Source organism: Mustela lutreola, chromosome 7 (genome assembly GCF_030435805.1).
Source record: "Mustela lutreola isolate mMusLut2 chromosome 7, mMusLut2.pri, whole genome shotgun sequence".
Classification (NCBI taxonomy): domain Eukaryota; kingdom Metazoa; phylum Chordata; class Mammalia; order Carnivora; family Mustelidae; genus Mustela; species Mustela lutreola.
Genome location: NC_081296.1, coordinates 40,858,777 through 40,873,800, shown reverse-complemented (window position 1 = coordinate 40,873,800; position 15,024 = coordinate 40,858,777). Strand labels below are relative to the sequence as shown.

The following is a 15,024-nucleotide window of genomic DNA, read 5'->3' as shown; positions in this document are numbered from 1 at the left end:
TGATTACCTCTAGGGAAGGCACGAAGTACCCAGAGGCTCCATCTTTACTTCCAATGTTTTATTTTTTAAAATCTGAAGCAAGTGTGGAAAAATATCAATATCTGTTATGATTGGTGGTAGATACAGGGTATTTATTTGAGATACTACTACTCTACATGCATTTCTGCATGTTGAAATATTTCAAGATAAACAAAGAGAAGAAGTCAACTCTCCGAGTCAAGCTTAGAGGGATTGGTGTGAAGGACGGATAAACAGTTTCATTGTCTCCTGAAGAGAAACTGCAAGCTATCCTATTGCCCGAGAACCACGGGGGTCATTTATTCCTGGGGGCTTTGAGCATACTTTAGATATATATCCTTACCCTCTTTCCACAGAGGACTCAAGGTAGCTTGCAACACAAGACACACACGATGAGCCGGAAAAACATAAACAGAAGTAGAAAATCAGGATCAACGATAAACAAATATTCATCAATACTGGTTCACCACAGTTGCTAGGATCGCGTTTCAAACTTGGCTCTGAACTTCTTGGCAAGGGCACCCATTCCATCTCCAGCTGACCCAGAAAAGCAGGTTACAAAAACTAACCTTTGTTCTTCAAGATTTAAACTTAGTATTTTCCTGAGCACTCTCTCTGTGTTCTGTTTTGCATTTTGCCGTGCTGCCTGGCCAGGTTCTTCTTTCCTCTGTTCTTTTGCCCTCCCTGCCCCCACCCTCTTTCCCTCTTCTTCCCTTCCTTTCTTTTCACTCTTTCATTTATTTTACTCAGATGTGAGATCCTTAAAACTAGCAGTGGCTCTGAAAGCAGGTCTTAGCTATTATTTATTGGTTCAAATAACTTTAGTTGAGGTTTTCAACCTCTCTGTGCCTCAGTGTTCAAATATTTAAATGGGTGTACGTATCATAGACTCACACTGGGAGATTAAATGAGATGACGCATGCAAAGGGCTTAGTAATACAAAATATTAATCAGTCTTAGTCGTTTTTATGATCACCATTATTAACCAAGGGAGGGGAACATGAATACGGGTGGATTCCCTGCCCTGGTCAGGAATAGCTCGGAAGCAGAGTAAGACTTTGCTGTCTCACCTGTCAGGCCTTCGGGGGAGTGAAGTTGAGGAAGCGGGAGGCGGAGACCAGCACCATCCTCAGACAATAGCACGGTTAAGAAGCCTCACATCCAATGGCACACTTAGCAACCATCCCCAGATCTGGCAGCGTATTTAACCATTTAACTGCAGAACCAGACATGGCGGGGTGGGGGGGGGGGAGGCAGGCAATGTCTCCCCAAATGGGGGATACTGGACATTTCTGCTTTTGAAGCAACCACAATATTCTGTTTCTGCCTGAGATTCGATTTTGGAAAAAAGCAATCCTTCGGCACATACTAACCCAGATACTCTCAGGCCGTGGGGTGTGCATCTCTTTTCCTTTCCCAAAGACCCTAGGAAACTCCAAGTAGAGGGGACAACTGGTTCTAGGAAATCACCACTAACAACATTGTACCCTCACTTGATTATTCCACGCCCAGTAGATTCATTATCTACACCTAGGAACTCCAGCAAGCAAAACAGCTTGGAAAGAAGTTGAGCTGGAGGAGATAGGAATTATATGGGAGGACATAGCCATTGGGAGTTTGGGACCAGGCAAAAGCAGGATTCAAGAAGTAGAAATCCATCTACTATGGATAGTGGGGGCAGGCAAGAGAGGTACAAAGGGATGAGAAACCAAGTGACTCGAGCTCGAGCATTAAACAATTTGGTTTCAGGAATAAGACAGAAACCCTACTACTAGGTCTGGGTAGAGCCAGCAGTCCCTGCAGGCTTGCTGCCAAGTCACTGAGTGCTGACCCACGGTTCCTCAAATTCCCAGAATAACTGGGGAGAGCCAAGAATGCATGTGAATATGAGGGTCAGATACATGCCTTTAGCATCAGGGATTGGAGGGTTAGGGAAGAGGCAGCATTCAGGAAGCCAGAGATCATTCACCTGCAAAAACTCGAGTGAGCAAGCTTTCCACATGCCTAAGGGAGCACAAGCTCTGGCTTTTTCCTATTTACTGGAAGCCCTTGAACAAGACATCTTTGTCTCTCCTCTCTTCTTTGTCTCCCTCTAGGTGGGATCTCATTTCCATATCAAACAAGAACCCCCCCACACACCCGAGAGAAATCACCCTTTACCAGCCAGATGAGAGATGGTTCATGTTTTAATTTCAAAAGGCTTAAGGATCATCAAGAAACTAAAAGTACTTCCTGTCCAGGAGAACCAGTTCTGTCGTTCAACCTGTTTCTGGAAGAATAGCTTCATTTACTGGTGTTCGCTGTGTGCCAGGCATTGTGATAAACGCTTTACATGCATCGTGTCATTTGCTCCTCACAACGCTGTTTAAGGTAGGTTGTATCATGAGGCCGGTGTGGTTCAGATGGCCCTTAGGCTGGTAAACTGTAGCTTAAGCAGGAAGGCACAAACCCAGGGAAGCGGGACTTAAAAGGTCAAATTCTGGAACATTAACCACCTAAACTTGAGCACTCCTTCTTGGGGGAGCGCCTGAGGACTGCACAGCTTGCTTAGCTTCCTTCCAAGCATTTTTGTATGACTTTGGTGTCCTGCAATTTCCGCTCTCATTGTCCCACCTCCTGGCGGTCCTGCTGCCCTGAAAGCTGCCCGGCAAAATCTGAGCAAGTCGAATTCCTATTTAGTGACCTGTGAGGTGGTTGAACTGAAGCTGTATTATGTCCAGCTATGCTAATGGCCTCGAAACACTCTCCTCCCCACCAGCGTGAACGAGGACAAACTCCTGCCTGCATTGTATTTACCTGTTTGATCTTCAAAGGGAATGAGAAAAACGAGAACCTTTCACCCATGAATCCCTAATACTCCCGAGGCACAGGGAGGCGTGCCTACCTGAAGACAGAGCCCCCGAACAGCTAACAGAACACCTTTCAGAGAAGCAGACTCTCTGACTTGTGACTGCATTTCACTCACACTAAGCATTTTCTTTCTGCCCCCCATTGTACTCACGTTCATCTTTTGTGTCCGCAGTGACGCCCACAACCCCGTGTGGTGCCCTAAGGATGCATCCCTGCAAGGATGGAGCCTCTGCCTACTTAAGTGAAGAGAAAGGCTCCCACCCGGCTAGAGAGGAACATACAATATGACACTTCTGACCAGATGAAGGAGGCCAACGCACTTTTTTTTTTTTTTTTTTTACTAATTTATTAATAAGTTTATTCTTCACTCATAAAAAAGAATGTGTATTTGGCTTGGAAATCATGACATAAAATAAAAAGGGAAATAATTGGAAATTCTCAGCTGCAAGTAGGTAGAAGCAACTCATGCTGAAACCTGAGCCAGCACTCCGTGCTTGGGGCTAGAGCAGGGGCGCTGGGCGAAGCGAGAGCCGGAGACAGCGGTGCGAGCACAGGGCCCAGCGAGCTCTCAAGACGGCTTAGTTCCCAGAGGTTGTTTGGCTGCTGAAGTAGGAAGCTAATCCTCCTTTCTCTCCTCTCCTCTCCTTTCTTTCTTCCTTCCTTCTTTCTTTCCTTCTTCTCTTCCTTCTTTCCTTCCCTCCTTCCAACCTTTAACTACGGGAATGGTAGGCAATAGTGTTTTGATGCTAGGCTTTCTAGGTTATAGGATAGTGTTGTTTCAACATGTTTAACCTACTTGTTTTCAACCTTCAAAAACACAAAAGTGCTAAAATCAACTGTAACTAAAGCCATTTCTATTTTTGGTCAGTTATCTGCTGTAGGCAAAGCTTCATGTAGGAATTTTTATTGCGGATTTCTATGACTGCGTCCCTAACAAGCTCAATGAACATCTGTGGCCAAAGCTTCTGCAGGGCTTCGTTTTTCATGTTGATTTCCGTGGCTTCCTTCACAAGGTCCTCCATATACATCTTGCAGAATTTCTTTTTTTCCTTTATTTCCTGTTAAAAAAGGAAAATTTTGCACCGAATAATTAATCCAAGAGATAAAGGAACATTTACCTGAGCCAGAGTAACATGAAAGCATCTGTTCTGAGCCTCACCCTTCAAAGACAAGTACTCCCCTAAACACTCTTGACATGATCAAGCTCTGCGTGAGTACAGACAGCAACGAGGAGCTCTTTACTTCGCAGTCTGCTCCTGTCTCTGTTAGACAGCTCTGGAATCACCTGAGTTGAAACTACTGCTTCTCTGTTGGTAGACTTTCTCCCTTCTCAGTTAAGGGAGTTAAGCTCACACAAGCCAGATGAATGCACAGATTTATGGCATCTAGTGGTAACTGTATCAGGGCACTGATACTGACAGTCTTAATTGGAATAAGGTCAGTTAATATCCATACACATACTTGAAATACCATCCTCTGAATTCAGTCTGTATTTTAGGAAATTGTGTAGTAGCGCTATACTGATTCATTAGTCTAGACCATTTGGACAAATTTGGGGGAAAGTGTATAAGAAGGAAGAGGAAACATACATAAGCCTAAGACCCAGAACTTGGCCTTGAGAGAAACAATGCTCCCACTCAACTTCTGGGTCTGAAAGTCTGCACATGAAAAATCTGGGTCCCAAACACAACAAGGAAAGTTTTGGGCCTAAAGCTACTCAGGCACTAGGCCCCAGTTTCACCCTAGAGGCTGAAACAAAGCCATGTGTTCAATCTAAGAACTCAACATTTATTTTGGCTATTCATACTTGTGAGGAGTACTGAGGCAAGATGATGGAAAGTGCCATAATATATATGGAAAAAATAATGGAATAGATCAGACAATCAGAATTATAGGAAACTGGGGTGCCTGGATGCTCAGTCGTTAAGTGTATGCCTTTGGCTCAGGTCATGATCCCAGGGATCGAGCCCCACATAGGGCTCCCTGCTTAGTCAGGAAGCTTGCTTCTCCCTTTCCCACTTCCCCTGCTTGTGTTCTCTCCCTTGCTGTGTTCTCTCTGTGTCAAATAAATAAATAAAATCTTTAAAAAAATTTATAGGAAAGCAATTCACATCAATGAAGGAGGTAAGAAATAATAAATGTCAATGACACGATAGGTTTAATTTCTTAGAAAAGAATCTATTCAAACCTCCAACCCAAATCAAAATACCAAAATAATTTCAGGATTAATTAAAGGGTTAAATTTAAATTATCATCAGACATTATCATTAAAATTATATTTATAAAGACTTGTAATAACAAGGAAAATAAAATTCAATGGTCAATGGGAAAACAAAAATACAAAATAAAATTTTGATAGAGGTTGGGTTATACACATGTCAAAACTTAGCAACTGTATACCTAAGATTTGTGTATCATTGTACGTAAGTATTACCCCCAAAGAAGAAACTATATTGAATACTGAACTCTGGTTAATGATACACATGCTGAATTACTTAGGAAGAAGCATGCTAATGTCTGCAATTGCTTTGAAGTGAATTAAAAAATTTAAGGTGGGTTGATGAGAGAGGATGGGTCAATGTGTAGATAGGGGACAAAGCAAGGACATTATAGTACAATGTTAATAGCAGAATCTAGGATTGTGTGTATGGGCATTTACTGTAAAATTCTTTCAACTTTGCTGTATGTTTGAAATTTTCATTAAAAAGTTCGGAAAAGTATACAGAAAATTATTGGAAGACAATATATTGAAGTATCCTAAGATTGCCTTTCGACTGTGAGACCATAAGTGTTTTCCCCTCTTTTTTTCTATTTCTTTTCCTTTTCCAAATTTTTACACTTTTTAAAACAACAAAACATGTTTTAGATTCTTGATTAATTAATGTAAATTCAAGATGAGTCCCAAATGTCACTAAGTATCCCTAACAAAGGCCTAGTTTGGAAAATTTTCTTCTGACATATAAGATTTCTCTAAATAATCACTCACCATTCAGGGGTCAACAGGCTGACCCGATTTAGTTCATGCACTAAGAACAACTGGTCACGAGTTGAGCTCGCATAAAAACATGTACAGATTGTGATGGGCGATAAATAACAAATGGTTCCAGCTGGCTACTTCTCTGATGAATCTTTCTTTAACTCTGAAATATGGTCTGGGACTTAGTCACCTGCACTAAGTTAGCTTGTTGATGAGAACAGCATTGAGCCATTCCCTTTTAACACTCAGTAAATCTGGGCTATACAGGGACTACCAGGGAGACAGACAAGTGTGAATCACCAGAGATCAATCAATACCTGAAACGAGCGATATTTTACAACGTGCAATGCATTTGCACATATAGAAGGCACACGGCATATTTAGTGAATGCCTCTTTTACGCATTGCTGAGTTTCTTAAAACACGATTTTGAGTTATTTATTTATTTAGTTTAGAGAGGGGTAGGGGCAGAGGGAGAGAGGATCTTTAGCAGGCACCACTTCCAGCATGAGCCCGATGTGGGGCTCCATCCCACAACCCCAGGATCGTGACCAGAGCTGAAATCAAGAGTTTTACACTTACCTGACTGAGCCACCCAGGAGCACCACAATTTTGAGTTTTTGAAAAAACGGAAAAGCCTCGCAGTAAGACTGGAAAATTTTTATAGTAATTTAGGAGTAACAAAAATGTAAAGAATTTTTAAAGGATGTATTTTTGCTAAATAAATTATACATAATACAAATTAAACTTTTTGTAATTGGCATAGTGCAATTTTTGGTGCTTTAAAATTTCTTGCTATAGCTTCTTCCATTACTTCTTTATGAACATGTTGCTACAGAATTGCATCTGCCATAATAACCCTTAATTCAGTTAACTGTTGTAAAGCAGTTTTACTTCATCATTTCTTCTTTCCTCCAAGCCAATTACTCCCATCTCCATGAAGCAGACTCTGAACTCATCAGGTATCTGCCAGGACGACTCACTCTGCCTGTCCAGAATGATCCTGTTAAAAGCACATTAGAGATACCTCTCTTGCCCTGACCCGTCAAGGAGTTATTGCTCTTTGAATAATGCTTTTTCCATTCTCAAATGCTTTCATATACTTATTTTTTTCCTATCCCACAACATCCCTGTGGGGTTCATAAAGCAAGTATTATACAAGTTCAATCCTGAGGAGATGAACTCTGTACAATATTATTTATCTCATTGAACTAAAACTTTGTTGTCATGAAGATGGTTTGGGAAAAAAAAGTAGGTCAAAGGTAGGATTTGTTGTGGAACAATTTTAGCTATAATGGTACTTGTACTGGGGTCCAAGCCATATCTCCATCTCCTAAATGGGAAACTAAGGTCAGCAGAAGTTAAGAGACTTGCTCAGAATTACACAGCATCTACTAATACGTACCCAGAGAAAACTCTAACCTAGTCTTTGAAGGACCTGCAGTCTTGTTGGAGAGATGCCTACACATATGAAAAGCTAACTAAAAATTATTAAACAGTAACTAAGGGCTGTGAGATGTTTAGACAGCAAATCTAATCAGTGTTCAGAAAGAGGGAGCCCTTTGTGGTCAGAAAGACTTCAGAAAGGGCATGATATACTTGGAGAGCGTCCCAAGGTCAGTAATCAGGAGATCTGAGTTCTAGAGGCAGCTCTGCCAGTAACTCACTGAGCGATCCTGAGTAGTTCATCTTAGTCTCCAGTTCTCCTCATCTGTCTAAGAACAGGACTGGAATCATTAGTCCCTTTCAGCCCTCTGACTCTACATCCATCTTAGATCTTTTTAAAAATGAGTCAGGAGTATGGATGAGCAGCCACCAAGCAACAGAATTGTACATGTTGTCATATAATTATACGTGTCATATGTATAATGGAAGGGTCTGCTTAGCCAGATTTGTGAGGAGCTCTCTACAATTCCCAACCACTCAGGATGCACCGAAAAGAGAGACTGACTGAACATTCTCTGCTGCAGACTGAAATATTTTTCAAGAGGTGAGAAGCTTGGTCTAAACGAAGGAAAGCTAGACTGTAAGTCAAGAGAGTGATTAAGGAACTAGGGCGAGGTCTTTCAGGAAGTAAGTGGTAGAATCAGGGGCTCAGATCCAGATCTCCTAGTGGTCAAGTGTTCTTCCAAAATATCATGTGGCTTCAGATTCCTTCTCCCTTCAACATTTCTCAAAACAGGAGTCAACACTCCCTGTCCTGACTTTTTGATCGCTTATTTACTGCTCAAACCACCTTGAAACACTGCTTATATGACTCCACTGAAACTACTCCTATTTAAAAAACAACGATCTTGATTGTCAAATGTATGACATTTTTTCTGCTGGTTTGTGCCCTTCAGGTGTTAGAAAATCACAGTCTATTCAATCAATCTATTCATTGAATATGAATATTCAATCTATTCATAAAGATTCTCACCTACTTTTTCAATGAAAACTTTGAAGTTTTGCTTTTCATCCTTAGGTTTTCATTTGATCTGGAGTTAACTTTTGTTGTATGGTGTGAAGTAAAGGGTTCAATATGTATTTCTGATTTGCTATTCAATTTCCTCAGTATGTTTATTATATTATACTGCCTATCTAATATCCCCATATATATATTTCTGGCTCTCAATTTTGTTCTCAGGTCTATTTGTCTATTCCTACACTGCCTTCATTACTACACCTTTACAATACTTGGCATCTGGTGAGGCAAGTTCTCCCCACTTTTACTCTAGTGTATTTTGGGTTGTTTGCTCTATCAGATAACTTTTGGATCAGATGGTGACATTCTATAATAATCCTGTCCAAATTTTTATTAGAACTGCCTTATATTCATGGATGGATTTAGGAAGAATCTTTCCTATGTAGAACGTTCCTATCCTTAAATATGAACAATCTATTTAGTTCTTCTTCCAAGCTTTTCAATAAAATTTCATAATTTTCTCCATAGAGGGCTTATACATATTTTATTGTTATTTATGTTATAAAGTATTTATTGTTAAGGTGAATGGCGTATTACTTTAGATTTATTTTCAAATAGGAAACATAGCCTATATTAGGTTATCAGCCCCTTTTCTTACCGATTTCTAAAAGTTGTTTATCATTCAGGGAGGTTAGTTGTAAACCATCTTTTCATTTCTTTTTTGTCTTTGCTTATTCTAGCTCCCTGAAGGTCTTTTTCATGCCAACACCACACATATATTTTCCAAGATTTCTTGAAAACCTTTATACTTTTATTATAAACTTTAAAATCTCTGATCCATTAGGAATTTATGCTGATGTAAGATATAATGTCTGAATCTAGCTTTCCACCCCCCTCCCCCATTCCCTAATCATTCCTAAATCATTTACTGGATAGTCCACGTGACTTGAGATAATTCTTTATCATAGTAACAAATTCTCTTCTATATTTGCAGGTACAGTTCACTTTTCCATTCTATCTCATTAGACTATCTCTTTATGGTCATCCCGTTTTAACTAATATGACTTTATAAAATACCGTAATAGCTAGTAGCACTAATATTCTCAGTATTCTTCTCTTTCAGAGTTCTTATGCTTATTTCCCCATGTGTATGATAGGATCAACTAATCTCAAAAAATCCTCAGTAAAATTTTTGGCATTTTCATTTTCATTGAGATCATATTAAAATTTTAAATTAACTTAAGGAAAACTGACATTTTGCTTTAGATCCTTTTTATCCAAAACATGGTAGGTTCTCCCATTTGTATAAATCTTTGGTGTGCCTCATTAATGTTTTAAAGCTTACTTCACAGAAATCATACCTATTTATTAGTTAGTTATTACTAGGTGTTTTATCTTTTTGTGTTGCTGCTGAGAGCTGGGTCTCTTCTGTTATTTACTTACATGGAAACTGTTGATTTATGCCCCATTACTGAATTTTCTTATAGCTTTTATAGTTTCTGAACTAATTATCTTGGGATTTCCGGAGATTCAATACTATTGTCTGCAAGTAGTAAGTTCACGCCTTTCCTTTCAAGTTACCACAAATCTCTTCCTCTTGCCTTTTTGTGTTGTCTGTATGGATACCTGATAATGACAATACTGGACACCCCTGGCTTGAGACTGACTTCAGCGAGCATTAGGGTTCTACTGCTGTGCAGCATATTACCTCAAACTCGGTGGCCTAAGACAACATGTATGTCATCTCAAGATTCCATGTACCAGGAGTCCAGGCACAGCTTAGCTGGGTGCTTGGCTCAGGATGTCACAAGGCTGTAGTCAAGGTGTCAGCCAAGCTCTGTTCCTCTTTAAAGCTTGGGTCCTCTTCCAGACCCGGTGCTTGTTTGAACAGCACTCAGTTCCTTGCAGTCATAGAACTGAAGCCCCAGTTTCTTGCTGGCTATCAGCAGGGGGCTGCTGTCAACTCCTAGAAGCTTCTTGCAGTTCTTGGCCATGTACCCTCTCACACAGGTGGCTTACTTCTTCAAGGCCAGCAGTAGCCTGAATCCTCTTTTAGAGGACCTGGTCAGGTTTATCCAGGATAATCTCCCTTTCCATTAACTCAAAGTCAACTGATTAGAGACCTGAATTGTATCTGCAAAATCCCTTTACCTTTGCCATATTCCATTGGTTAGAAGCAACTTACAGGTTTTACCGGCACCGAAGAGAGGGATACCAGAGTGTAGGAATCAGGGAGGACATCTTATTCAGAATTCTGCCTATCATTGATGCTAATGTTTCTAGAGTTTCCCCACCAAGCATGACATTTGCTCTTCATTTTCTATTTATCCTATTCGCTGATTTAAAAAAATTAAGGATGGATGTGGAATTGTGTGAAATGCCTTTTTTTCAATGTCTAAAGAAATAATCACAACTTTTCAACTTAGACCAATCTCCTGATAGGAATCTTCCTTGCATTCCTAAAATAAACTACACTTGGCTGTAATGTTTTGTTATTCATTTAATGTTCTGCTGTAGTCTCCTTGATACTCTTCCTTTTTAAAAATATTTTTGCATCATCAATATTCTTAGGTTTTTGGTCTGGCTTTTCTTTTTCTGTGCCAATGCTGGCAGGTTTCAGATTTAATATTATGGTATCTGCCTTAAAAAAAAATGGAAACATTTTCTTCTTTTGCAATACTCTTGCATAATTTAAAAAAAAAAATCACTGGAATTGTCTCTTCCTTAGAGTTGGTTGATTTCTCTGTGAAATTGTTCTTGTTTTGCATGCAGCTCTTTGATATTTTTCTAAATGTCTTTAGTATTAATAAAATTTATTTTATAATAAATTTAATTTTAATTTTATATAAACAATAGTTATATTTATAATCTATAATATAAATAATAAATAATATATTATATTTTTTAATTTATAATAAAATTTATACATATTAATTTATAAAATAAATTAGTATTAATTTTTGACTCATGGAACTGAGTTGGTTCAAGAAGACAAAGACTCATAATCCTGTCAGTTTGGCTTTCATTTTCCTCCTTTGGCCACATCAGGAAGTCCGTATTAGCAAAGATTAAATTCAATCCTCTCATATAGCACTTACTACCTTTCTCGTCCCTTCTTTTAACACCATCCACCCCAATCTCTGTGCTTCTGAAGAGTGAATTGCTCATAACTCCTGGCTCTCTCCGTTTCTTTTTGTGCTTCTATGCCTTTTCTTCATACTGTGTTATTTCTCTTTTTCCTTTTATCTAGCTACACTTTATCATTTAAGACTGGTGTCAGGAAGCTCTTCTCTGGAAAGCCTCCTTGACCTGGATAAGATACTCCTCCCATACTCTCTTTATATACTGGTTTATAACCATCCCTGTATAAGTCTGTCTCCTTCATTAGGATGTGAGATCCGTGAGGATAAGGACAGTGACTTCTTACAGCCCAAGTAATCTGTGCGCCAGGTGCTTAACACATGATTTTTGAGCAAAAGCATGAATGTTAGGGTCAGGGAGGATTTCAGGGTATTGACTTCAAGTATTTGAAGAGTTTTCTTGAGAAAGAGACAAATTCTCTTTTCTACATAAGGTGGTACTAGGTCATGAATTAGAAGTTATTAGGAAGCAGATTTCAGCTTCACATGGGTAAGAATTTTTTTCACCAACGGAATTGTTCAGTGATAAAAGCTCCCTCATGAAGCAGTACTTTTGTACTCGAATGATTTAAAGCAGAATCGGAACATCCTTTAGGATGCCATTAAACATCAATTGCATTGTGTTTTCAAGATTTTTTTCAAGCTGTAATCCTTAGAGCCTCTCTGGTTCCAAAGAGATGCTTCAGGATTGAGGGTGAGATGAGGAGAAAGGAAAAGACTAGACAATCCTCAAATGAAGCTCTGAAGCCCTCCTTCCCCTCAACAACAACAGCTGCTCTGCTGTTTTTGCTTTGTTTTGACATACTGGGTTTCAGCTACAATGTGGTTTGAATAAAGAGTCCCATGGCTGTTTAAAAACATCTGAAAACCACTTGCCCGGCCATTTCACTGCCATATATATATGTATACACACACACACACACACATATACATATATATAAAATACATATATAAAACCTGTGTGAGTTATATAAATATATATATTTATTTATATATATAACTCACGGTGCCTTGCACATCAGTTAAGGATGCTCAGTCCGTGAGCGCTTCCTGCTGTCTTTGTCTTGCTCTTTTGCCCTTCAGTCCCCTCAAAATCTCTTGCAGAACCTTCACATTCTATTGTTATTTAAAGGATTTATTTCTTCAGCTTTCTTATGAGTTCCATCAAGGCAGGCACTACATGTTTTTCTTCCTGTAGCTCCTGTGGCACCCTAACACTGTATCCCTCCAATAAACCTCTGAACAAAGAAGTAAAGAATTAGTTCCAGCTTTTCTGGCTAAGCAGCTACAGTGGAAACAGAACAGGTTAAAATGATACCCCATGATTAAGGATGCAGAAGGTAATGCAGTAGGAGAATGAAAGCAGTGACTGAGAACATCAAGGACACAACCTGACATGGGCCAGTTAAGGACTCACAGCAAGCCTGCATCTCTTGTCTTAATTCAGGCAGATCAGAACCCTTGGTCCACTTTGGTCTAAATTTTTGGTACAGATTTCTTTGAAACATTTTTTTTTCCCTGCTGAAATAAAGATATTGGAACTATGGACTCTACTTCTTCCTAACGCCATGGTGCTTACTGTCTTCAGCTGTACCTAACATAAGGCTGGCTAACTTTCTAGGACACAAACAAGTTATCTTCACTGAGTAAAGGGAGAAATGTACCACTGCCAAGTCCCATGCCAGGTGGGAGACATCCAGGCACCAGATGCCAAAGACTGATAGTGGTTTTACCTCTAGCCTTTCGTTATAAAAGTCTCTTGTGGTATAATTTAGCGTAGCTCGGTTTGTGTTTTCTCCTACAAGTCTTTTGCTATCACTGTTTTCTTCATTGACGAGACCAGGTTTTTTTCCTTTGGTTTCTAGCAGATACCGGAATTGCTTCTTTCTGTAGAAAGACAGTCAAGGGATGTAGAGAGTTACTAATGAGATTTATTAAAATATGTCTATTTTTTGTTGACTTTCAAGGGAAACATATGCGCTTTGGAATGTCTGCTTCATGAGTTTGAGTTACTCATTTGAACTCAGTTCAATACCCCAATCTTTCTACTAAATAAGCTAGACAACCCAAATTCTTTTGTTTCATAACTACCAAGCATCAACATAAACATTTCAACCATTTCTAAAGTAAAGAGACTCTACCTTAAAGAAATCAATATAAAATTTAAATAATCACAGAGCACAAAACAACCTTGTTAAAGATGTAGTAGGCCAAACTTTCTAAGTCATTATCTTTCATAAAGCATATACTACCCCTTGTAAATCACACAAATAGTCCGTAATTCCAATGTGCAGCTCAGTAGTATTACTCACAGATAGAAAATGTAATGGGATACTGGTTTAACTTTAGCAAAACCAAAATAAGCAAAACACAAAAACCTCCAAGTATTAGCATATTGGGGCAAGATCCTAGTAGGAGGTAAATAATGAAACTGGAAACTTCATTTGATTATGAAGAACATAAACAGTTCTCGGAGCATCACTGGCATACCCATAAGCCTAGACAGAGCACTGCAACTCATCTCCCATGAAAGTTGATTTCTGGTTTCCACCAGACTTAGGGTGTCTCTAAGTGAAGGGGTATTACTACTTTACTGTAAACTGAACTAAAGACTGGGAAGAGAAGAGGAATGGCTCTTTTAAAATTTTTTCACTTTCTAATTTAAAAGTATAAAACAGCATTTTTAGAAATTTTAAGAAGTACACATTTTGAAAAGTATAAAGAGATGAAAATCACCCATAAATCTATAGCTCATAAATCTATATAAATCTATAACATTATTCACATTCAACATGTTTTTATAGGCTTTTTCTATGAATTTTTGTAAAAAGTTAAGATCATACTAACCATCCAATTTTGTACACTTACTTCACTCAATGCTATATGTAATAAGTATTTTTCTATGTCTTTAAAAGTTAATGCATGAATAAAATTCAGCTGTGATGTTAAATCAGTTTACTTAATCAGGCCCTTGTTTTGGATATTTAGTTGTATCATTTTCTCACTTTTATAAAGAAGAAAGTGAGTAATGTACAGATCTTTACCTGTATTTTCTTTATTGACTTTTAAATTATCAAAGCAATGCATATGTAGTTTTTCTACCACTTACATGTCTTTTCAAATAATCAATTTTTCATAATTTTATTTTTATTTTTTCTTAAGATTTATTTATTTGAGAGAGAGAGTGTGCTTGCAAGTGGGGAAAGAGGTGGGGGAGGGGGAGAGAATCCTCAAGCAGACTCCCCGCTTTGTGGAGTCCAACGTGAGGCTCACTCTCAGGAACCTGAGCCCATGACCAGAGCCAAAACCAAGAGTCAGACACCCAAAAGACTGAGCCACCTAGGCGCCCCCCATTATTCTGTTTTTAATGTCATTAATTCTTGTAGCTTCGTTCAGGATTATTTTGTTTTTTTGTTTTTTTTTTCTTTCTAACTTCTTTATTTTCTTTTCCTAACTTCTTTAAGAGTCTCATGCTCTACCGAATGAGCTAGCCAGGCGCTGACTCCTAACTTCTTTAGATAAATGTTTAGCTCCATTCATTTTCAGCTTTATTCTTCCCTAACTGATGCATTTCAAAGGCTAAAATGTTTTCATTTAGCATCATGTAACTTGATTCCACAAGTTTTGAAATGTGGT

At 38.7% G+C, this 15,024-nt stretch overlaps 1 protein-coding gene across 4 annotated transcripts in view; it reads right to left on the bottom strand.

Moving 5' to 3' along the window:
- Positions 1-3,197: 3,197 nt before the first annotated feature.
- The window catches only part of LRRC49 (leucine rich repeat containing 49), a 168,699-nt gene continuing 156,872 nt past the window's right edge, over positions 3,198-15,024 (bottom strand). Inside the window, exons 16-17 of one of the 4 annotated variants that reach the window (XM_059180546.1) lie at positions 13,122-13,275; positions 3,198-3,926 (exon numbers count right to left, since the gene is read on the bottom strand). In XM_059180546.1, coding sequence (XP_059036529.1) covers positions 3,723-3,926; positions 13,122-13,275 — 358 coding nt within the window. In that variant the 3' untranslated portion in view covers positions 3,198-3,722. The remainder of the gene's footprint in view (positions 3,927-13,121; positions 13,276-15,024) is intronic. The other 3 variants (XM_059180547.1, XM_059180549.1, XM_059180548.1) reach the window with 3 other exon arrangements.